This window comes from Schistocerca piceifrons, chromosome 1, assembly GCF_021461385.2.
Source record: "Schistocerca piceifrons isolate TAMUIC-IGC-003096 chromosome 1, iqSchPice1.1, whole genome shotgun sequence".
NCBI lineage: Eukaryota > Metazoa > Arthropoda > Insecta > Orthoptera > Acrididae > Schistocerca > Schistocerca piceifrons.
Window position 1 is genome coordinate 360,611,796 of NC_060138.1, and position 26,522 is coordinate 360,638,317.

The 26,522-nt window shown below is 38.8% G+C and overlaps 1 protein-coding gene across 4 annotated transcripts in view; it reads right to left on the reverse strand.

The window, feature by feature from the left end:
• Window positions 1-572: 572 nt before the first annotated feature.
• The window catches only part of LOC124785800 (calponin homology domain-containing protein DDB_G0272472-like), a 165,607-nt gene continuing 139,657 nt past the window's right edge, over window positions 573-26,522 (reverse strand). For all 4 annotated transcript variants that reach the window (XM_047254212.1, XM_047254211.1, XM_047254213.1 and 1 more), the window contains 4 exons: window positions 8,506-8,579; window positions 1,373-1,421; window positions 1,138-1,285; window positions 573-1,044 (listed from right to left, as the gene is read on the reverse strand). In XM_047254212.1, coding sequence (XP_047110168.1) covers window positions 857-1,044; window positions 1,138-1,285; window positions 1,373-1,421; window positions 8,506-8,579 — 459 coding nt within the window. In that variant the 3' untranslated portion in view covers window positions 573-856. The remainder of the gene's footprint in view (window positions 1,045-1,137; window positions 1,286-1,372; window positions 1,422-8,505; window positions 8,580-26,522) is intronic.

The window sequence follows — 26,522 nt, forward strand, 5'->3', positions numbered from 1 at the left end:
GCAAAGATGCATAAAGGCAATATGTAGCAGTTATAATTTTCCTGTTTCCCCACTTGTTTCAACTATATTATTCCTTTGGTAGTTTCTAGACTTTACATTTGTCTGAAATGGCACGGAGAATATCTGTTAGATAACATATAGTTAAGCCTCTACACCAATTTTAAGATATAACTTTATTTACTCCCTAAAAATTAAGGTGAAAGTGCTGCAGGAAAAGTAGCCTTTTTTCGGGCACTGTACAATATTCCAATAAAAATCTTATTGACGTATAATCAGATAAAAGTAGGCAATATTGCTGAATCACTATATCAAGAATGATTGTAGGACAAATCAAAAGTGGCAAATTACATTTGGCACTGTCAACGCCTAAAATACCTAAGTGTTTTATCTATTATCAACAAATAACAAGATTAAATAAACGGCATACAACATAAAATAAGATCCGAAATTAAATTGACAGGTATCGAATCAGATTTTCAGCTTTGAGAGTAACACTGATCAGCAATGATGGAGTGATGAATATTAAAAATATACAAAATAAAAACTAAATATGTATAAATAAAAAATTACTATACACAAAAGAATATATATCAAATTGTTTTGGGTATACACATAAAGATACAAAAAAGATGAAAATCACATTCATATTACTCATTTAGGGGTTTCTCACCCATACTTTAGCTGAAGTCCACTTTTAATCGAGAGTCTGCCAAAATGAAATATTGTAGTCATAATTTCTTACCATTAAGTAAAATATCCAAAACTTCTAAGAAATGTGAATGTATTACACAATTTCTGTCAAACATTAAATAACGAAATTGTCCATGATATATCTAAGTTCTATTTCACTAAACTTCTAATTAAAAGTCTTATTGCATGGAGGAGTATGCCACACAGCACTTGATGTTCTTACTAATGTCTTTTCAGGAACAGTTCCAAATATTTTAATAAGATCTGGTGTATGTGGTTTAAACTGGAAAAACTGAGCTATGAGTTGTGGACATTGTTCTTGACTAGATAGCTGTAAACCACGGGCTCTGTTAGCTGTAATAATAATAAGAAAACAGAATGAATACAATCTTTTAACCAGTTTGTTGTTTGAAGTAAGACGATTTTTTAAAAATTTCCTATAGATACCTGATGTCCATGAAGGATACACTTTTTTCACAGTGACTTCTTCATCTTCACTTTCCTCCCCTGAATATATGTCATTAGTGCTAAACACACCATTTGGTTTAAGTTTTGCAACTTTGTCAGGCGCATTAGGTTTTACTTTTATTTCCTTCTGTGGAAAAAAAATACCCCAAATGTAAATGCATTTCTGATTTAAAGAATTAAACATATTGGAAACAAGGGATGTAGTACTACTTACCTTATTTTTCTCAGCCTCCTTTATTTTTAACTGCTCCTCAGCCTCCTTCCTGTGGAAACATTAATTGTTAGAAAAGAAATCAAAGTATCGCAAATGCTTTCATAAACAGTCTTCCCATTCTATTATATAGGTAAAGCATTCTGCAAACACCTAATTTGTGTTTGCATATACGTAATAAAACTGAATTCTATAAAACTTCAATTATAAAACAAAATTTAAATTTTAGCAGGTTTCTAAACAAAAAAAGAACTTGAAAAGTGAAAGACAGGTAACTTACCTGAAATCTTAGCAGTGATAGATACAAGGAAAGCGGGGGGAGGGGGGGGGGGGGGCAACCACATTTCACTGGTTTCATGAGTATGATGACTGAGTATTACTGAATGCAAACCTCAAATTGTTACTGAATCATTTAATAGAGCTGTCTTTTACTGGCAACAGTATGGGTAGCAATGTGGATCACTGCTTGCGAAAATTGACTGTCTACCCCCATACATTCTTTAAGTGGGCTCAAGCTAATGCAAGGCATATCAAATATGAATCAGAATTTAAATCTGGCAGTTGTGACAGTGGACGGAAATGGGTGCAACCTTGACAGGATGCTAGTGGGGATGTCTGGGATAGCACTGTAATGCTGAAGTTAGCGAGATGTGGCCACTCGTGACACACCACTATGTGTGAGCAAGCAAGTCGCACAGTGAATAACCAAGTTCCTCACAACAGGAGGCACCAAACCTGTGGAAATTTTTTCAGGGGCTCCGTGCACAGTGCAGTGAGGAAATTCTTTTGAAGACCAAAGTGTATAAATGGCATAAAACAATTTTAACAGGATGGGAAGCTGTGGAAAACATACCCCACCAAAGATGACCATGGACAAGCATCACACCAGACAACATTCATGCTATGTAGGACAGACCTTATTGCACAAGATCAGTGCATACTGCCAGCTTTTGGTTCAGGCAAAATGCACATACCACAACAAACAACACTGGCAGTGAATCCAAAATGTAACTCTTCTGTGTGCTCTGTGAAGCCTCACTCTACTGCTTCAGCAAGGAAAAAACTGCGGGAAATTCGTTTGGCATCTCTGGAAATCCCCCCTTAACAGTACAGATTGATCACCTTGTGACAACCATATGTTTGCATTGCTGAAACAAGCAATTTGTGAACATCGGTTTGATGACAACGCAGCCGTAGAAGAGTTCATGTGCAGCAGCTGCAAACACGTCCTCCTTTCTTCGAGGATGCGATCAAAAAGTTGCCAATTCAATGGGGAAATGTGTAGTAAAGTCAGGACACTAGGTAGGAAAATAAGGCTGGTGAATTTTTGTTTTGGTTGAGGCAATGAATTTTACACACACACACACACACACACACACACACACACACACACACACACACACACACAAAACCACAATCAATTTTGGTTCCTATTTGATCTCCCCTCATAACACCAAATGCTCAATGGAAGTATTGTTGGTTAGCAAATGAATAACAGACTGGTACAAGCAGCGAATCCTTGACAGTTTCTGACAGTTTGCAGGCTAGATTTCTTGCTGTGCGGTGTAAAAAAATTTGAAACATTTTGGTGTTTTTGTGCTGTCTGAAAATGATTCTGTTCAGTGTATCTGTCTCCTACCACAATAAGTGCTGTGAATTGTCCGCGTTTTTCTTTTATTGTTTACATGCAGTAGCTACTAACTGATGGGCAGAAATATTGGAAAAGGCATGCCCATTAATTAAGTAATCCCAAGCTATTTTACTTTACAGTTACTTGGGGCATATGAAAGATGAGAAATTCAATTCATTAAATCCACAACCAGAAAGAGTTATCTTCAGGTGGGGTATTGATTTGCATTTAGTCCAGGACACCTTTAACACTAATACTTTAATGAACATTAATGTAACAAAATAAGAAAACAACTACAATTTTTTTCCCCTTGGAGACTTTCACAAATCATAACTGTGAAAACCGGTTGCATTTAAGACAATTTGAGTGTGCTTTTCAAGACATTGCACTTATAAGAAATATACAATTTAAGTGTCAAACACAGATGTTACAAGCGCCAGGATAATCCATTACACAATAATTTCCACTATTATTAATGCACTGACAAAAAATAAATTACATCATTTGTATGTATAGAGAGTATGAGTAACTAGAATGGATATTTCACATTTCCTCAGTTTTGTTCCATCCAAATTAGTTCCGCCAATGGTACAGTACAGCGACACATTCACAGTTTGGATCTGCAGGAAGGATAAATTGGTATAGTTTGTTGAGCTTCTCATCTCCATTCATGAACTTATCAGGTTTACCATGGAAAAGTTTACAATAATCCTTGGCGTTGAATATAAATGTCTGAACAAATATGTAACAATTCACCATACAGCTGAGACACTGGGTGGTTGACAGGCACCCAGACAAGACTGAGTAACTTAACTAAGATTTCAGACAACATCCTCCTTTTAAGAGCTAATACAGAAAACACACACACACACACACACACACACACACACACACACACACACACACACCAGAAAAATGATATGGGTGCAGGAAAATAAATGCTCACCCAAAGGGGTACTCAGTGCCAGAAGTACAACTACACTAAAAGCAGGGACGTGACACCATTGACTGACAAATCCTAATCGAAGTCTAGGTAGCAAGCACATTGCTTGAAGCACATGAAGAAACCCTATAATCCATATGGTGAAAGAAGAACCCCGACAGTTAATGTGGCTGTTGCGTGGTTGCTTTGCGCGTCTACCTGAACAAATAACATTACACTCATATTTATGCCAACATCTGTGTTAGCACAGCTCTGTAGACAACTATTGTTTCCAGTCACAAAGTTTCAGCACACTTGCAACCATTTTCATGTCACAGTTTAAAGCTTGCAACAACACTGCCAGCTGTCAGAGCTCCTCTTACGCCATATGAAGTATGTGCTGATCATTAAAATTTTGTGCTCAAAATGATATCATTGAGCTTGACTGGAAACCTGAAACAGAACACGAGTTGAAGCGGGGTGATGTTGAACTTCTTTGTCACCTTAAGTTGGGTTGGTGGTTTTCCAAACATACAAGTAGAATATGCAAGCCATACGTTGTCCTCACTGAGACCGAAATTAATTTTTCATTTGTTTACTTGCTATATTTTCTTATGTTCAGTGCACCTGTCGGCAGATGCATTGTATTAGCAGAATAAATGTGAATTTACATTGCAAACAAACATATCAGAAATATGTTTGTCATTTCATAACGTAGAGATAATTGATACATACAATTTAGGAAGAAGATTTCATACAGCTCATGGACTACATTTAAATATGTTAGGAAAAGACCAAATAGTAGAAAAACTCCGAAATCATATCCTGAAGAAATCAGCCCCAAGTATCAAGATCGCCAAACAACCACAAATTACAAAATGGTTTAGGCCAAAAACAGAAGCTTTGATGGAAGCAGAACTGTGTCAACCACTCAAAACCATCTCTGCTACTAAAAATTGCGTGCAAGAAGCCACACACAAAAATAAAATCTAGGCCAATTTTTTAGGGTAAATGCTGTGTCAGAAATACCTTTAGAAAAGTCACAAAGTCCATCATTCTTGTATTACATAATAATGTCCAGTCATTCAGAAATAAGATTCAAATGCTGGAAGTATTACTTCAGTCTCAAATAAATCCAGATGTAATATGTATTACCGAACACTGGCTGTCTAAAGAAGAAATTCAGTCAACATCTATTCCAAGGTACTCATTAACAAGCTTCTATTGTAGGAATTTCTCCACACATGGCGGTACTGCCATATATGTAAAGGACCAGATAAAATTCAGTGAGGTAGGCCTAAATGAACAGATTGCATTATCTGAAGATAAGGAATTTGAGCTTTCTATGGTTAAGCTGCCTGAACTAAACTATATAATTACAAATGTATACAGAGCACCAAGTAGTAATATTCCAAATTTTATGACCAAAGTAGAAGTTCTGCTGAATAGTGTCAGCTCATTAAATATGATAATAATACTTTGTGGCGATTTTAACATTGATTTATCAAAAAACAGTAATGCTAAACTTTATTTGTTAAACATGACCAAATCCTTTAATATGATCCCCACAATACACTCTCCAACAAGATCAACAGAGCATAGTGATTCAATAATTGATCAAATCTTCATAACTGATACTGGTTACAAATTCACTGGCGAAGTACTGAGCATGGGATACAGTGACCACGATGCTCAGCTACTGAGCGTTGACATGGAAAATAGTAAAATCAGCCCCAAAGAAGTATTTCAAAGAAGAAACTTTTCAGATGGCAATATTAGGATTTTTAACTTCCTATTAGCTAAGGAAAATTGGGACAGTGTTTACATGCAAACAACTGTTGATAATATGTTCTTAAGCTTCCGTAACACCTTCCTTTATTACTTTAATACAGCATTTCCTTTTGAAACAAAAACTTCAAGCAATCAAAATAGAAAGTCGTGGGTAACAAAAGGAATCAAAATTTCTAGCGAGAGAAACAGATTTCTCCAATATTGCTCCAAAAAATACATAGTCACTGAAGAATTTTCTGACTATTGTAAAGCCTACAAAAAACTTATCTTAGAGTGATTAGACAGGCAAAACTTTTATGGAATGACAATTTCATAAGAAACTCTTCAAACAAAATGAAAGCTATGTGGAAAGTTATTAAAAAAGAAACTTGTAGTTCAACACCTAAAAAGGAAAACATTTCCCTAACACTTAATGACTCTAAGGTCACAGATCCATACACAGTTGTAAACAAGTTCAATGAATATTTCACCTCACTAGCAGAAGATCTCATTCAGGCAAACTGCAAGGTATCATTCTTCAATTCCACCAATACGTCAAACAGCACTAATGCTACAATGTTTGTTTATGAAACAAACCCTGATGAAATTAGGAACATAATAAAATTGTTACCCAATAAAATCTCTAGTGGCTATGATGAAGTACCTGACCTCATATTAAAGGTGTGTGCTCCCTATATAGTAAAGCCATTATCAACCATCTACAACCAATCATTAAAAACTGGCATTTTTCCAGATGCTCTCAAAATAGCTAAAGTCTCACCATTACTAAAGAAAGGTTCCCCTGATTTAGTATCCAATTATAGACCATTATCCATATTAAGCATCTTTTCAAAAATCCTGGAAAATTTTTTTTTATGACAGGCTTATAAATTTCATAAAAAACGACGCACCAATCAGCATTCAACAACATGGTTTTAGTAAATGTTTATCCACCCAGACAGCAATTTTTGAACTGTTGGACCACATACTGAAATCAATTGACCAACATAATATAGCTGCAGGTATCTTCTTAGATCTCTCTAAAGCCTTTGACGTACTAGATCATAAAATACTGCTTGCTAAATTGGAAAGAAGAGGAATAAGAGGTGTGGCTCACAACTGGCTATGTTCTTACCTACAAAACCACAGACAGAAGGTATCACTTCAATACGATATTAATGTACAGAATAAAATAAATAACACAGTTTTCCTCTCGGAGGAAAGAACAATAAGATATGGTGTTCCCCAGGGTTCTGTTCTAGGGCCATTACTTTTCCTCATTTACATAGATGATCTTGTTGAACATATGAGCCCACAAAAAACTATCCTGTTTGCTGATGATACAAGCATAGTGTTGACTGGATCTAGCCCTGAATCCCTTCAGACAATATCTGATAACTCTATGAAAAAACTGAGTGGTTTAACAAAAATGGCCTAATTGTTAATAGTGGGAAAACTGTATGTATCAACTTCCATCTAATTCCCACATCCAATCAAAAAACTATCCAAGTAAAGTTAAATAATGATAAAATTGAAAATGTAAATGCAACAAAATTTTTGGATCTATGAGTCCAACACAATTTAAAATGGGACACACATATAAACAACTTATCAAAGAAACTCTCATCATTGTTCTATGGACTAAGAATACTAAAATCTACTACAAGTAAATCCACACTAATGCAAGCATACCATGCGCAGTTCCACTCGTTGCTCCGCTATGGAATCATCTTTTGGGGAAATTCAACTCACAGCACAAATATATTTAAACTACAAAAAAGAGCACTGAGGATAATCTGTGGCCTCAAAAAGCTGGAATCCTGTAAATGTCAGTTTATAAAACTTAATGTTCTAAGCATCCCATCCCTATTCATTCAAGAAACAATCCTATTCACCAGGGAATACCTCTCAAGAACAGGCAAATTAATCCAAAACAATGATATACACGCTCATTATACCAGAGGGCAATCTAATATCCATCAATTTTTTTCAAGGACATCATCATACCAAAAATATATAACTCATCTGGGTGTCGTATTACACAATAAAATTCCAGAACAAATAAAAACTGCTCCAGATCCAATATTTAAAAATAAACTAAAGGAATTTCTGACAAAGCACTGTTTCTATTCAGTACAAGAATTCCTGGAAATGAAAAATTGTAAAGTTCTTTTGTAAAATACTGTGATTAGAGTAAAACATTCTGTAGGCAAAATAATAACCTAATTTCTACTATACATAACTATGTTTCAGTTTCACTTCCCAAAATTTTTTAACTCACTTTTTGAATGTAGAAGTACACATTCTATTAGTATTAAAACTTAATTGTCTGTGAAATCTCAATGTTAATTTCATGTTTAATGTAGTTTTTAAATGACATTGTCCTTCTGTTGTGTTTCCAGTTGACATTTTCACTATTCTGTAATCTCAGTGATTATTTGTGTAAATTTAAAGTAGCACTACATTGCCTACATGTTTCTTAGTTCCCCATGTAAATTGTTTGTATTCTCTGTATGTGAAGTTACTATATTCATCAATGAACAATTTTGTGTACATTTTTTTAAATGGCAGTCCATTGCCTATTTTTTTTCTCCAAACTACATATTTGTTAAGAAAAATGACTTGTCCTATATCATGTGTACTTTGTACAATATGTGATCCACAGGATAAATAAATAAATACAAATGTATGTACCAACACTATTTTGCAACTATATGCAATGTTTGTATGGTGAAAAATATAGATTCTTAACCTCTGTACAGAAACTGTGGTAAATGAGATTGAGATTATATGTACGCTATGTCTACAACTTACTTGAGCTGTAATGCTTTTTTTTCTGCTTCCTCTTGCTCTTTCTTCTTCAGGGCTTGTACATATTGTTCTTCGTCCTAGTGGAAAAGAAAGTACAAGTGTAAAATTGATTTTCCACTACATCAAACACATCTTTACCGTGTATGATATAGCCAGGAAGAGGTCAATCTGAATTCACGGTTTACACAACTTAAATATCTGCTGACTGTGTGTATGGTGCACACAAGGATTTTTTTTTTTATTAGGTGACTCTCCATCCAATCCAGATAATGATAGCTGTCGGAAACCCAGAAACATCAGTGTATGTGGGAAATGGAGGTGGTGTATTTGTTGCAGTAGAAAGGAAACTCAAATCAACTGGGGTAGAAATAGAAGCTGCATGTGAGATTGACTGGGCAAGGCTCGGTATCAGGGGTGGGCATAAAATGATTATTGTATCCTTCTAAGACCCACCAGACTCATCTCCTGATGTAACCAAAAACTGTAGAGAAAATCTCTATTCACGTATGCTCAAGTTCCCCAGTCATACTGTAATCATCAGTGGAGACTTTAATCATCCAACAATTAATTGGAAAAATAAGTTTTGTCAGCAGTGGGCATAACAAGACATCCTGTTAACCATTACTAAATGTCTTCTCTGAAATCTACCTAGGACAGATAGTTAGGAACCACACTCATAATGGAAACAAACTGGATCTAAAGGCAACAAATAGACCTGACATATAAGAGAAGGTCTACATCGATACTGGTATCAGTGAGCATGAGGCGTTTGTGACAACATTGATTAACAAAGTAGTTGTTGTTGTTGTGGTCTTCAGTCCTGAGACTGGTTTGATGCAGCTCTCCATGCTACTCTATCCTGTGCAAGCTTTTTCATCTCCCAGTACCTACTGCAACCTACATCCTTCTGAATCTGCTTAGTGTATTCATCTCTTGGTCTCCCTCTACGATTTTTACCCTCCACGCTGCCCTCCAATACTAAATTGGTGATCCCTTGATGCCTCAGAACATGTCCTACCAACCGATCCCTTCTTCTGGTCAAGTTGTACCACAAACTTCTCTTCTCCCCAATCCTATTCAATACTTCCTCATTAGTTATGTGATCTACCCATCTAATCTTCAGCATTCTTCTGTAGCACCACATTTCGAATGCTTCTATTCTCTTCTTGTCCAAACTATTTATGGTCCATGTTTCACTTCCATACATGGCTACACTCCATACAAATACTTTCAGAAATGACTTCCTGACACTTAAATCTATACTCGATGTTAACAAATTTCTCTTCTTCAGAAACGCTTTCCTTGCCATTGCCAGCCTACATTTTATATCCTCTCTACTTCGACCATCATCAGTTATTTTGCTCCCCAAATAGCAAAACTCCTTTACTACTTTAAGTGCCTCATTTCCTAATCTAATTCCCTCAGCATCACCCGACTTAATTAGACTACATTCCATTATCCTTGTTTTGCTTTTGTTGATGTTCATCTTATATCCTCCTTTCAAGACACTGTCCATTCCGTTCAACTGCTCTTGCAAGTCCTTTGCTGTCTCTGACAGAATTACAATGTCATCGGCGAACCTCAAAGTTTTTACTTCTTCTCCATGAATTTTAATACCTACTCCGAATTTTTCTTTTGTTTCCTTTACTGCTTGCTCAATATACAGATTGAACAACATCGGGGAGAGGCTACAACCCTGTCTTACTCCCTTCCCAACCACTGCTTCCCTTTCATGTCCCTCGACTCTTATAACTGCCATCTGGTTTCTGTACAAACTGTAAATAGCCTTTCGCTCTCTGTATTTTACCCCTGCCACCTTTAGAATGTGAAAGAGAGTATTCCAGTCAACATTGTCAAAAGCTTTCTCTAAGTCTACAAATGCCAGAAACGTAGGTTTGCCTTTCCTTAATCTTTCTTCTAAGATAAGTCGTAAGGTCAGTATTGCCTCACGTGTTCCAGTGTTTCTACGGAATCCAAACTGATCTTCCCCGAGGTTGGCTTCTACTAGTTTTTCCATTCGTCTGTAAAGAATTCGTGTTAGTATTTTGCAGCTGTGACTTATTAAGCTGATAGTTCGGTAATTTTCACATCTGTCAACACCTGCTTTCTTTGGGATTGGAATTATAATATTCTTCTTGAAGTCTGAGGGTATTTCGCCTGTTTCATACATCTTGCTCACCAGATGGTGGAGTTTTGTCAGGACTGCCTCTCCCACGGCCGTCAGTAGTTCCAATGGAATATTGTCTACTCCGGGGGCCTTGTTTCGACTCAGGTCTTTCAGTGCTCTGTCAAACTCTTCACGCAGTATCATATCTCCCATTTCATCTTCATCTACATCCTCTTCCATTTCCATAATATTGTCCTCAAGTACATCGCCCTTGTATAGACCCTCTATATACTCCTTCCACCTTTCTGCCTTCCCTTCTTTGCTTAGAACTGGGTTTCCATCTGAGCTCTTGATATTCATACAAGTGGTTCTCTTCTCTCCAAAGGTCTCTTTAATTTTCCTGTAGGCAGTATCTATCTTACCCCTAGTGAGATAGGCCTCTACATCCTTACATTTGTCCTCTAGCCATCCCTGCTTAGCCATTTTGCACTTCCTGTCGATCTCATTTTTGAGACGTTTGTATTCCTTTTTGCCCGTTTCACTTACTGCATTTTTATATTTTCTCCTTTCATCAATTAAATTCAATATTTCTTCTGTTACCCAAGGATTTCTACTAGCCCTCGTCTTTTTACCTACTTGATCCTCTGCTGCCTTCACTACTTCATCCCTCAAAGCTACCCATTCTTCTTCTACTGTATTTATTTCCCCCATTCCTGTCAATTGCTCCCTTATGCTCTCCCTGAATCTCTGTACAACCTCTGGTTCTTTTAGTTTATCCAGGTCCCATCTCCTTAAATTCCCACCTTTTTGCAGTTTCTTCAGTTTTAAACTACAGGTCATAACCAATAGATTGTGGTCAGAGTCCACATCTGCCCCTGGAAATGTCTTACAATTTAAAACCTGGTTCCTAAATCTCTGTCTTACCATTATATAATCCTTTTAGTATCTCCAGGGTTCTTCCATGTATACAACCTTCTTTCATGATTCTTAAACCAAGTGTTAGTTATGATTATGTTGTGCTCTGTGCAAAATTCGACCAGGCGGCTTCCTCTTTCATTTCTGTCCCCCAATCCATATTCACCTACTATGTTTCCTTCTCTCCCTTTTCCTACACTCGAATTCCAGTCACCCATGACAAAGTACAAAGGACAATTAAAACCAGCACAAAGATATATATGTTCAGAAAACTAGATAAAAAATCAGTAGTGTCATATCTCAATGAGGAACTTGAAACTTTCAGCACAGGGCAAGAGACATTGATCATGCATTGGATAGGTATGTACCCAGTAGAACAGTTCATAATGGTAGGGAACCTCCATAGTATACAGTCACTGCAAAGAAACTTCTGAAGAAACAGTGACTGCTGTACAATACGTGTAAACCAAAGCGTATGGCTGTAGACAGAGAGAGACACTGAATGAAACACTGTTGGCTGTCAAGAGAGCAATATGTGCAGCCTTCAATGACTACCATAGCAGAATATTGTCAACTGACTTAAACAAATCCAAAGAAATTCTGGTCATACGTGAAGGCTGTTAGTGGAACCAAAGTTAGTGTCCAGTCCCTAGCGAATGAGTCAGTTCTGTCAGATTCTATACTGAATTTGCAGCTGAGTTAGGCCCCCTTCTAACTACAATCTATCATAGATCCCTCGTATAAAAAATTGTGCCCAGTTCTTGGAAAAAGGAACAGGTCACATCTGTCTATAAGAAGAGTAATAGAAGTGATCCTCAAAACTACTGTCCAATATCCTTGACATCGGTTTGTTGTGGAATCTTAGAACACATTCTGAGCTCAAACATAATGAGATATCTTGAACAGAATGGCCTCTTCAATGCCACACGAGTCATATGAAACCCAACTTGCACTTTTCTCATGGCATACTGAAAGTTTTGGATTGAGGTAACCAGGTAGATGTATTTTTTTTTTTTATTTCCAAAATGCATTTGATTCAGTACTGCACCTATGGCTTATTGTTAAAAGTACAATCATATCAGGTATCAAGTGGAATTTGTAACTGCACTGAGGACCTTTTGGTAGGGAGGACATGTTATGTTAGATGGAAAGTCATAGTCACACGTAGAAGTAACTTCAGGTGTGTCCCTGGGAAGTGCGTTAGGACCCATGTTGCTCATATTGTATGTTAATGAACCTGCAGGCAATATTAATAGTAAAATAATGCTTTTCGCAGATGATGCAATTACCGATAATGAAGTACTATTTGAGAGAAGCTGCATAAATATTCAGTCAGATTTTGATAAGACTTCAGTGTGGTGCAGTGTGTGTCAACTCAAATGTTAAGAAATGTAAAATTTTGCACTTCACAAAACAGAAAAGCGTAGTATCCTATGACTATAATATCAATGACTCACTGTTGTAATTGGCCAACTCATACAAATACTTGGGTGTAACATGTTGAAGGGATATGAAATGCAATAATCACATAGGTTCAATCAAGGGTAAAGCACGTGGTAGAAATCCGTTTATTGGTAGAATATTGGAGAAGCAGTCAGTCAGTCTAGAAAGGATATTGCATACAAATCACTAATGCAACCAGTTCTAGAAAACTGCTCAAGTGTGTGGAACCCTTATCAAATAGGACTAATAGGGGATTTGAACATATACAGAGAAGGGCAGCACGAATAGTCACTGGTTTGTTTAATCCATGGGAGAGAGTCACACAGATACTGAAGGAACTGAACTGGACAACTCTTGAAGATAGATGTAAACTATCCCAAGAAACTCTTCAACAAAGTTTCAATAACTAGCTTTAAATAATTACTTTAGGAATATACTACAACCCCCTAGTGTTACTCACATAGGGATCGTGAGGATAATATTAGAATTATTACTGCATGCACAGGCACACTCACTCACTCTTTCTATGCGTGACTAGAACAGGAAGAAATCCTAGTAACTGGTAAAATATGACATACCCTCTGCCATGAACCTCATGGTGGTTTGCAGATTATAGATGTAGATGTAGGAATATCTACAGCCTCTAAACAAAAAACACCTTATACTTTTTTTCTTTCTTTTAGTAAAATAGTAATAGTGATTTTTAAGTCATCTGCTCACAACTTATTCCATTTTATGCTGAATTTTCCTGTCAGTTTCTATTTCAATCGCAAATTCGCACAACACCCATGGGTAACTTCATAGCCTTGAAAGGAAATATCCTTAGCTAGTGTACGGGTAAAAGTTGAATAGCTAGGATGATTATCTTGGCGTCCCAATCTCAATTTTCATCTCAAAGCATGAAAAATGATTTTCTAACCATCCAATACGAAGTCTACAAATAATTTATTCGCAGAACACATTTTACCTACAATGTAGTTGGTGGAATATGAAAGTGTGTTGCTATCTGAATTCAGCGGGATTTGTGCTATCTGTAAAAGTGAATACCGAATTTAAACATTTTCAACATTGAAATTTGCCTCAAAAGTATGTTAAGTTCATTATTGATCCAATGTGCCACTGTGCAAAATTATAAAAGAAAATTCTAGATAAGACAAAAAGGGACAAAACTGAAAAGAAAATGAGGGAACATCTTGTAGTTTCAGGCTGCCAAGTAGGTCAAGGGCAGACCTTATATATTTTGCAATTACTAAGCTTCAAGAGAAATATTACAAGTAAGCAGAGATGGGCATTATTTTAATGAATTTCTATCTACATAATTAATATAATAGAAGGAAACATTCCACGTGGGAAAAATTATATATAAAATCAAAGATGAGGTGACTTACCGAACGAAAGCGCTGGCAGGTCGATAGACACACAAACAAACACAAACATACACACAAAATTCAAGCTTTCGCAACAAACTGTTGCCTCATCAGGAAAGAGGGAAGGAGAGGGGAAGACGAAAGGAAGTGGGTTTTAAGGGAGAGGGTAAGGAGTCATTCCAATCCCGGGAGCGGAAAGACTTACCTTAGGGGGAAAAAAGGACAGGTATACACTCGCACACACGCACATATCCATCCACACATACAGACACAAGCAGACATATTTAAAGACCAATATGTCCGCTTGTGTCTGTATGTGTGGATGGATATGTGCGTGTGTGCGAGTGTATACCTGTCCTTTTTTCCCCCTAAGGTAAGTCTTTCCGCTCCCGGGATTGGAATGACTCCTTACCCTCTCCCTTAAAACCCACTTCCTTTCGTCTTCCCCTCTCCTTCCCTCTTTCCTGATGAGGCAACAGTTTGTTGCGAAAGCTTGAATTTTGTGTGTATGTTTGTGTTTGTTTGTGTGTCTATCGACCTGCCAGCGCTTTCGTTCGGTAAGTCACCTCATCTTTGATTTTATATATAATTATATCTACATAATTATTCAAATGAATAGATATTTCAAAAATTTATTTCAGTAAATAACTTATTTGCAGAAAATGGGATTATTCTTCTCTGCTAATATAAGTAATTATCTGTTTTTTATTATTCATAAATTTAATAATAACGTAACCTACTACCACAACGTTTCCTTTGTTTAGTTCTTGAGCAGAATTTGCTCACGTATAACCAGTATTTGTTCTTGTGGCTCAGTGAGGTTTCTATTTGTTGCATGATTAATTACTGATTTATACTTATTGGCTGTACAGATAAGTACAGACTCAAATCTTAAAGTCTCTGGTTTGATCTCTGAAGGTACTTCTGCTATACTAGGGTATCCAGTGATTAGTCATTTTCAAATTCAAGCTCTTTTCTGGGTTCCTCATAGCAATTTTTAATGTTACTTTTTTTTATTAAATTTAACACCAAATTATCCATGTTCAAAAGTATATCTTGATAATTATTAGAATACATATTTCTTTAGGAGTATAAATCAGAGATATGAAGTAAAATATTTATAAATATTAAAAACTATACTTTTATTTACAGGCAATAGAAAACATTAAATAAAAACTTAACAAATTCTATTTTTACAAATGTATTTGCATTATTAATTACTGATTAAAGGGGGGGGGGGGGCAAGCTCTACAAATTTGTTGTAATAAAAATGAGTAAACCATTTCTATCAATTTTCTACTCCTGCCAAAATCTTTGAGGCTTCACTCCACAAATTTGCTCTTTTTGTTTCTAATTATTTAATTTTGGTTTTCTTTCATTTGTTTAGTGGCCATCCACCTTTTCTCTTTACTGAACAAGGTGGAGCAGTAGTTAGTACACTGGACTCACATTCGGGAAGATGACTGTTTAAACCTGCATACCGCCTCTCTGATTTAGGTTTTCCGTGATTTCCCTAAAACGCTTCAGGCAAGCGCCAGGATAGTTCCTTTGAAATGGCACAGCCAACTTCCTTTTCCATTTGATGGTGCCGATAACTTCACTAGTCCCCACCCCCAAACCAACCAGCCTTCTCTCTTCCACTCTCCTTCTCCTTATTTTTCATATCATCTAGACCTTAGTCAATGCTGAAACAGTCAACTACATAGTGCCCTGGATTGTGCCATATGTATATCTTCAAGGAACAAGACCTTTTTTTCCTACTTGATTATCAACTATAATTTCATAGTTTACAGAAAAGCCTCACTCAACAGAAGGGTTTCTATTTACAATTATTAAAATAATTTACACAAGATTTCAGAAATTTGAACAAGACTTTGATTAGAACAATCCAGAATTTACCGAGACAATTTCCGCATCTCTTGCAAGATTTCATCTTATCTTCAATTCATTTCTCTCTGCAAAACTAGACAAATTCAAGACTGACATGGCCAGCCTTCGAATGAGACATTCTTCTAACTGACAAAAATATTTCTGGGCATACTGTCGGCCTTCGTTGAGGTACTTTGTGGTTAAACATGACATCTGGGTTAAGGCAAGCAATTACACAGTTTAAGTTGTATCTGAGGGGTGATCTTCCTCACAACTTCTCTAGTATGCCAATTAGGTTCACATTTTTCCTTTCGCAACAATATTTCTTCTTCAGATACAGCATAAATTTTCTAGTGAACTACTTGTAGCAAAATCCTGATTGAACTGTATCACTTATGTCAGATTCTTTACATTCAAGTCGATTTTCATTAAGGCTTTTTGCTTTGTAAGACATCTAGTTTCACAACTTTTGCATAAAAGTGTTCTTAAGATTATGTACATCATACAGAAATTTAGCCATTGGGCATGCAAATAAAAGTGGTTCCAACAAATGTGCTGTTGAACTGAAGCATGTCAGTTTTGGAGTTAGCAATTTGTCAGCAGCTTCAGACGTAATTGTGAAACTTGGTGACTGACAAAGGGCTTCCTATTTCTTTATCTCAGTAACACGAATTTTGAATATGTTTGAGAATTTCCACAGCTTTTTCCAGCAGCACTGACATTTTGACTCATCTTGCTCCACAATATGAAATAGGAAAGCATGAAGTGTGACATTTGTGCATGCGAATCACGGAACAACTAATAAACTGCTCTCAAAAATGACAATTTGATAGTTAATTAGGGATATGCCTGTTTATAAAGCACCATGTAATACATGCAAATTGCAGATACCAATTTGTAGCAGTTGTAGACCACCGAAGGACCAACTTTGTTCCCTGTTAATGTCAGTCAAACATTTTAAATTCTCATTTCACCCATCCATTGATAACTGCAACATCAAAGCCCCCCCCCCCCCCCCCCCCCACCCCACCAAAAAAAAAAAAAAAACCACACCCCTTTTACTTTTATGCCTTTGAGCAAATAGTCTTCCCTTAAATGTTTCAGAAAAAAGGAATCAAGTAACGTGTAATTATTGAATTATCTCGGTCCCAAAACCGTATACACTCCTGGAAATTGAAATAAGAACACCGTGAATTCATTGTCCCAGGAAGGGGAAACTTTATTGACACATTCCTGGGGTCAGATACATCACATGATCACACTGACAGAACCACAGGCACATAGACACAGTGTATATCCACCTTTCGTAGCAATGCAGGCTGCTATTCTCCCATGGAGACGATCGTAGAGATGCTGGATGTAGTCCTGTGGAACGGCTTGCCATGCCATTTCCACCTGGCGCCTCAGTTGGACCAGCGTTCGTGCTGGACGTGCAGACCGAGTGAGACGACGCTTCATCCAGTCCCAAACATGCTCAATGGGGGACAGATCCGGAGATCTTGCTGGCCAGGGTAGTTGACTTACACCTTCTAGAGCACGTTGGGTGGCACGGGATACATGCGGACGTGCATTGTCCTGTTGGAACAGCAAGTTCCCTTGCCGGTCTAGGAATGGTAGAACGATGGGTTCGATGACGGTTTGGATGTACCGTGCACTATTCAGTGTCCCCTCGACGATCACCAGTGGTGTACGGCCAGTGTAGGAGATCGCTCCCCACACCATGATGCCGGGTGTTGGCCCTGTGTGCCTCGGTCGTATGCAGTCCTGATTGTGGCGCTCACCTGCACGGCGCCAAACACGCATACGACCATCATTGGCACCAAGGCAGAAGCGACTCTCATCGCTGAAGACGACACGTCTCCATTCGTCCCTCCATTCACGCCTGTCGCGACACCACTGGAGGCAGGCTGCACGATGTTGGGGCGTGAGCGGAAGACGGCCTAACGGTGTGCGGGACCGTAGCCCAGCTTCATGGAGACGGTTGCGAATGGTCCTCGCCGATACCCCAGGAGCAACAGTGTCCCTAATTTGCTGGGAAGTGGCGGTGCGGTCCCCTACGGCACTGCGTAGGATCCTACGGTCTTGGCGTGCATCCGTGCGTCGCTGCGGTCCGGTCCCAGGTCGACGGGCACGTGCACCTTCCTCCGACCACTGGCGACAACATCGATGTACTGTGGAGACCTCACGCCCCACGTGTTGAGCAATTCGGCGGTACGTCCACCCGGCCTCCCGCATGCCCACTATACGCCCTCGCTCAAAGTCCGTCAACTGCACATACGGTTCACGTCCACGCTGTCGCGGCATGCTACCAGTGTTAAAGACTGCGATGGAGCTCCGTATGCCACGGCAAACTGGCTGACACTGACGGCGGCGGTGCACAAATGCTGCGCAGCTAGCGCCATTCGGCGGCCAACACCGCGGTTCCTGGTGTGTCCGCTGTGCCGTGCGTGTGATCATTGCTTGTCCAGCCCTCTCGCAGTGTCCGGAGCAAGTATGGTGGGTCTGACACACCGGTGTCCATGTGTTCTTTTTTCCATTTCCAGGAGTGTACATAAATCCATCCATCTTTCAGGAAACTGTATTCAGTCTTTCATCAAATTCGTGTACGATCACTATATATTTGTCAATGTCATTAAGTTTACATCTAATGTATGATGCCAATCCATATACAATGCTGTTTTCATTTTTGCAGTTGCGTTTTTCTTTGCCGTTTGAATATCCCGAAATAACAAAGGGAATAATGCTGTGCAGTGTGCTGAGCTCTGAATAGACATATGACTGTTATGACGCACAAACTCCACAAAATTTCAGTTCGAATATATTACTTTGTTTGATACTGGCACACCTACTAAATAATAATAATAATAATAATAATAATAATAATAATAATAATAATAATAATAATAATAATAATAATAATCATAAACAACTATCAACTACAGGAGTCATACCACACAATATCCACCAGTACATCAATGCAATACAGCTACATCCAAACATATATATACAACTACAGAAATCCGTAATTATTGATACATGTTCAATTACCCGAAAGTTCCTAAATGCAATATAACACATACCGTACAGTTAAAAGGAAGTGACACTTGATCAAGGTCCGCGTCACTCCATTTTTAACCGGACTTGACGTCTGAGAAAGTGAAGGAGATAATAATAATAATAACAACAATAATCTATACTAGCTAGTAAATAGTAAAGATTAATAAATTGTCCTTCAGGCTAAAAATTAGTTTATAATATAGTTTTCTTGAAATTAGGATGAAATTCCCACAGCCCTCTTAAAAACCTGTTCATAAATATACCTTGGAGTGATGTATGATTGCTTCTGTCAGTATTTGTTGTTGAAGATTCAGAATGTTGCATGAATTCATCAGACAGCAGCAACATTTACCACTTTGCACTGAATCTCAAATGATTTATGCTCTCAGCACGGCTTTCCAAAGCACTTTCCTCTGCGCTGGAAATGTTAATCGCCTTCTTGCATCAAGTACGAATGGCAGTTGTACTGTTTCTAGGATCAGGAGCAACTCGTGGAAACATGAGTTCTTAAGACTTTAGATATCACTTTGTGTTTATGCATAGCTTTGACTTTTTCAGATTTCAACACACTAAAGGCGAAAAAACTAATTTAAATACAACTGGTGACATTAACTACTTCGAAGCCATACTTCAATTTCATTCCATTCTTTATTTTTCCATTCGTTGTTTGTACATAGTGCCACCAAATATGATTATCAGGCATGTGTTCTTTTACTTGACAGTCTGCAGAGTTACAGATTTTCTTTGTTTACGTCGTTAATGGGTTTTCTACCTTTATTCACAGTTTTCTCAGTCTGTTAGCTCCTGCACTTTGTGCTGCTTGGAACTAAGGCCAAGTAATGCAATCCAAACAGGTTGTGGCCCTGTCGGCATAGTAGCCATTACGCAGTGAACAGGCACTTGTTTGCAGCTAATCTACAATACTGGCCATAAAAATTGCTACACCACGAAGATGATGTGCTACAGACGTGAAATTTAACCAACAGGAAGAAGACGCTGTGATATGCAAATGATTAGCTTTCCAGAGCATTCACACGAGGTTCGCACCAGTGGTGACACCTACAACGTGCTGACATGAGGAAAGTTTCCAACCGATTTCTCACGCGCAAACAGCAGTTGACCGGCGTTGTCCGGTGAAACGTCGTCGTGATGCCTCGTGTAAGGAGGAGAAATGCGCACCATCACGTTTCCAACTTTGATAAAGGTCGTATTGTAGCTTATTGTGATTGAGGTTTATCGTATTGTGACATTGCTGCTCGCATTGGTCGAGATCCAATGACTGTTAGCAGAATATGGAATCGGTGGGTTCAGCAGGGTAATACGGAACGCCGTTCTGGATCCCAACAGCCTTGTATCACTAGCGGTCAAGGTGACAGGCATCTTATCCGCATGGCTGTAACGGATTGTGCAGCCATGTCTCGATCCCTGAGTCAACAGATGGGGACGTTTGCAAGACAACAACCATCTGCACGAACAGTTCGACGACGTTTGCAGCAGCATGGACTATCAGCTCTGAGACCATGGCTGCAGTTACCCTTGACGCTGCATCACAGACAGGATCACCTGCGATGGTGTACTCAACGACGAACCTGGGTGCACCAATGGCAAAATGTCATTTTTTTCTGATGAATCCAGGTTCTGTTTACAGCATCATGATGGTCTCATCCGTGTTTGGTGACATCAAGGTGAACGCACATTAGAAGTGTGTATTCGTCATCACCATACTGGCGTATCACCCAGCGTGATGGTATGGGGTGCCACTGGTTACAAGACTGTCACCTCATGTTCGCATTGACGGAACTTTGAATAGTGGACGTTACATTTCAGATGTGTTACGACCTGTGGCTCTACCTTTCATTTGATCCCTGCGAAACCCTACATTTCAACAGGATAATGCACGACCGCATGTTGCAGGTCCTGTACGGGCCCTTCTGGATACAGAAAATGTTCGACTGCTGCCCTGGCCAGCACATTCTCCAAATCTCTCACCAATTGAAAACGTCAGGTCAATTGTGGCTGAGCAACTGGCTCGTCACAATACGCCACTCACAACTCTTGATGAACTGTGGTATCGCGTTGAAGCTGCATGGGCAGCTGTACCTGTACACACCATCCAAGCTCTGTTTGACTCAATGCCCAGGCGTATCAAGGCCGTTATTACAGTCAGAGGTGGTTGTTCTGGGTACTGATTTCTCAGGATCTATGCACCCAAACTGCATGAAAATGTAATCACATGTCAGTTCTAGTATAATATATCTGTTCAATGAACACCCGTTTATCATCTGCATTTCTTCTTGGTGTAGCAATTTTAATGGCCAGTAGTGTATGTGAGTGCATAAGCAGAAAATTGATGAATCGCCCATCCATATCTAGAGCGCCACCAAGACAGCGAGAAACAAGAAAATGAATGTTACACAGTGCTGTGTATGGAAGAGAATGGAAACAGGCAAGTACGGGTGCTTATAATTAAACTTTCGCTATTTGAGAGGGTCCCTGTCATAAGTGAGTACGCATAGGACAATTAAACTCTGTAGAAACATTTGTAAGGGCATGTGGAAGAGAAATAATGAATAAACCATTGGAAGAAACACATTCTAATTTAAACCTGAGAGGGCAACATTTGTTAATTACATACCATGTTTACGTTGCATGTTACAAAGAGTGCTCAATGTGATGATCATTTGCATCCTCGATAGTCTGAGACCACACTAGAGATTACTCTACTGCGGCTCAAAACAACAGCACCCACAGCATGTTCAGCCGTCATGACATAGCTCAAGTACTGTTCGAAATCACACACAGCGACCAGCATTCTCGGCCAAGGCAATAGTAACTTCAACAATTTGTGGTGCTACTTAATTCAAACTTTTGAATCACATTCTTCAACCCCAGTGTGGAAAGAGAACCTATCTGCATTCTTTTAAGTGTTGATACTTGTGCCCAACGGCGAGTTATGACACTATCAATACAAAGCATAGTCTGTTCATCATTCCTATAAAGTTAGTTTCTCATGTGGTGAAGGTTTTTCACCTACACTGGCTCAAGCAATGATAGTCAAATTTTAACCATCCTGTATATCATGGGGTTAGTAACTACTTGTAACAGATAACTGTGTTAAAACGATGACGGATTACCCTATGGCAAAACTGTTGTTCAGCCCCATACATATTGATAGAAGTCTGTAGTCTTTGTCACATTTCAGATATTTTACTAAATGGACATGAACACCTCCATAAATCGCTTTTACAAAACTTATTACTTCCACATATTAGAGGATCATAGTAGCTGACCAGTACTATGTGCCTGACTGAAATATTGACTTGCCTCCCCCCACCCCACTTCCTCCTTCCCATCTTCTCAGGCAGTGGCATATATCAGCTTCCTCAGATCGCTGCCTCATGTGACAGCTCAAGAATCATAAAACAGTTATGAATCTTTGTGTACACAATGGATCACCAAGGGATAGTATGTGTAATAGATGTAGATTTCAATTTCAACATTCAAATGCGATTTGGAGTATCACATATGTTTTGAACTATAACAATATAGATTGGATAACCACTGTTTCTTCCCTACATGGTTTGGAGAATATGTAAAGAAACACCGTAAATAAATGCCTTTCCAGATTTATCAACAAAATGCTGTATTTACTCTAAAACAACAAAAATGTAAGAACATATGCATCCAATTTACAGAATAATCACAGAAGTTGCTTTGTAAATAAAAGCGCAATGTGTCTGGTGTTAAATTCTCTTTAATTAAACTGCACTAAGCTCAAGACGGAAAACCAATAATAACTGGTTTGTTACATGAAAAAAATGTCAAGTTATATCATCATTTGGTGACCACATCAAACTATGTCTCCTTACAACTGGCTCAGTAAGTCAGTCAGAGGTCAAGTGCCTCTAACATTGTCACTTTGATGGTGGCAGATTCTACAGTTAAGAAACAATGTTGTCAGAACTGTATTCTGACTTTGGATTTTTATTACATCAAGAGATGCTCTCCACTAGCTCATCAGACCACGTGTTGCCACTGATACACTTCATACACAATTTGTGCCACTGTTTTGACTTGGTTCGGGGAAAGGAGTTGGCTTTTATGCCTGAAAGTCAACAGCAAATCCACGATTTTTCCAAACCTCACCACATTCGGCTGGTTACTAAGAATGAACAGAACCAGAAAGCTTAAAACAACAATAGGTTATGTCACATTTTCTACCAATTGTTGGCTTCACCATCAGTAGTGGTTGGGGAAGCCTGCAAGTTCCATCACTAGTGTGGAAGATTAAACAAACCATTAATGCTCAAAGTGGACACTGATTACCATCCTGTCTCATCTGAATGAAATTTCTGTTCATGAGGACAATTCTTTGCTAAAATTAATTTAGTAGAGATATACTTTCAGTCGCTCCTTGATGAAAGCTAAAGGAAGATGTTAATTCTGACCACACCATTTTGATATCAATGACAGGGTGCCTTCTGACATTGCTAACTTCCTCACAATATTCCACAGGTTCTTTCAATAGACTCGTGCGGGGATTCTATATCGTACGACTTATCTCAACGAAGGCCTTCATTCCACCACAGAATATGTAAATGTCATGCAGAAAGAGCCTGTACCTAAATCCATTAATGACCTTCTACAAAAAGTGAAGTACTATGCACGATTTCTTTCTTAGGTGGCCTTCGTAGCCCATCAGGCAAATTGTCAGTTGCGAGAAGAGCGCCATCAGTATTTTCAGAAATTAATATTGGTCCTCCAAAAAAATCAGCGCTCTTGGCCTGTAACTTGCTAGCCTCACTTGCTGTTGGTTTTCGTGACAGATACACTCTCACATAGCATCGGGGCAGTTCACTGTCATAGTAGAAGATGGTATGGAGAAGCCAACCATGTTCATGTCAAGGATACTTACTCCAGTTTAAGGAACACAATTTACTGATATAAAAGAAAGCACTGACCATCATCATTGGTGTCCATAAATTTCGCACCTTTGGATGGTCACAAATTTCCTCTCATCACTGACCATAAATTGCTCTTGTCCATTTAAGTATGTAAGGCAAAACTGCCAGAGAAAACGGCACACTCCTTTCATAGATGGGCTTCCTAAGTGACTAACTTCCAATAATCCATTCACTATCACACTCCTGCTCGTCATTCTAATGTGGATGAACATTCTGACGTTCTGGTAGGTCCAGACTGAGTTTGATCACCAAGAGAAAATTTGTTTACTGTCAGACAACCAACTGTAGCAATCACTCAACACATTGCTTATAAATTTCTGGGGCAATGCCACAGCATTTAGTCGCAACCATTTCTCCCAAGGGTCCTGTAACGTGTTGTGTTGGGTTGATTTACCAAACTCTCCAATGTTGAACTACCCAACCTTTACTGCTATATCATCAGTGGACCAACTTCAGGTTCGGCATGGTGTGGTGCTACTTATGGAAGATGGTGAATGTGCTGGGTGGTGGTGTCATCCTTCCTGCAACAACGGATGCTCCAGTTCCTGCATCAACCCCAACGGGGGATTTCTAAGCTATTGTACGGATGGTGTAGTTGCAAGGGTGGTTCAACAGCATGCTGTTTGTCAGGCACACCTCCAGCCCACCTTGGTCTCTCTCCATGGCCGAGTTAACATAGACATTACAGGCCATTTTTAGGATCCATGTTATTACCATTGTGGACTCCTTATCCCATTTCCCATGTTGTTTACCTCCAGCAGACAACAGTGGACACAATGGGAGCCTTTGAGTGGATCTTCCAACAACGGGAATGCATCTAGCATACTGGTGAATGACAGCAGTCCCCAATTCACAGTGAGCAATTTGAAAAGGTTTTTCACCCGCAAGGGAATACATTTAACTACATCCACTTTCCATACAGGCTCAAACAAGCATGCAGTGCAATTTGCACTTTTTTTAGTTCCAATGTTAAAAGCCCTTTTTTGGGAGGGGGGGTCGTCATCAGCCTTGTGACTGGTTTGATGTGGCCCACGAATTCCTCTCCTGTGCCAACCTTTTCATCTCATCTCAGAGGAGCACATGCAACCTGTGTCCTCAATTATTTGCTGGATGTATTCCAATCTCTGTCTTCCTCTACAGTTCCCTCTAGCATTATGGAAGTCATTCCTTCATGTCTTAATACACATCCTATCATCCTGCGCGTTTCCTTATTAGTGTTTTCCAGATATTTCTTTCCTCTCGATTCTGCGCAGAACCTCCTCATTCCTTACCCTGTCAGTCCACCTAATATTCAACATTTATCTGTGGCACCACATCTCAAGTGCTTCAATTCTCTTCTGTTCCAGTTTTCCCACAGTCCATGTTTCACCACCATGCAATGCTGTACTCCAAATGAACATTCACAGAAATTTCTTCCTCAAATTAAGGCCTACATTTGATACTAGCACACTTCTCTTGGCCAGGAATGCCCTTTTTGCCTTTGTTAGTCTGCTTTTGATGTCCACCTTGCTCTGTCCGTCATCGGTTATTTTACTGTCTAGGTAGCTGAATTCCTGAACTTCACCTACTTCGTGACCATCAATCTTGATGTTAAGTTTCTCGCTGTTCTCATTTCTGCTACTTCTCATTACTTTCAACTTTCTTCGATTTGCTCTCAATCCATATTCTGTACTCATTAGGTTGTTCATTCCATTCAGCATATCATGTAATATTCTTGTCTTTCACTCAGGATAGCAAGGATAGCAATGTCATCAAGAATTTGTATCACTGATATCCTTTCACCTTTAATTTTAATTCCACTCCTAAAATTTCTTTTATTTCCATCATTGTTTCTCCGATGTACAGATTGAACAGTAAAGGCAAAAGACTGCATCCCTGACTTACACACTTTTTAATCCAAGCTCTTTGTTCTTGGTCGTCCACTCTTATTATTCTCTCTTGGCTCTTTTAAATATCATATTACCCATCTCTCCCTACAGTTAACCTCCATTTTTCTCAGAATTTCGAACATCTTACACCATTTTACATAGTAAAATGCTTTTTCCAGGTCAACAAATACTATGAATGTGTCTAGATTTTTCATTGGTCTTGCTGTCCACCTGCTTAGCCATGCAAGCAGGCCCGGGTTCGATTCCTGGCTGGGTTGGAGATTTTCTCCACTCAGGGACTGGGTGTTGTGTTGTCATCATCATTTCATCCTCATCACCGGGGCACAAGTCACCCAATGTGGTGTCAAACGAAATAAGACTTGCACTTGGTGGCCGAACTTCCTCGAATAGGGGCCTCCCGGCCAATGAT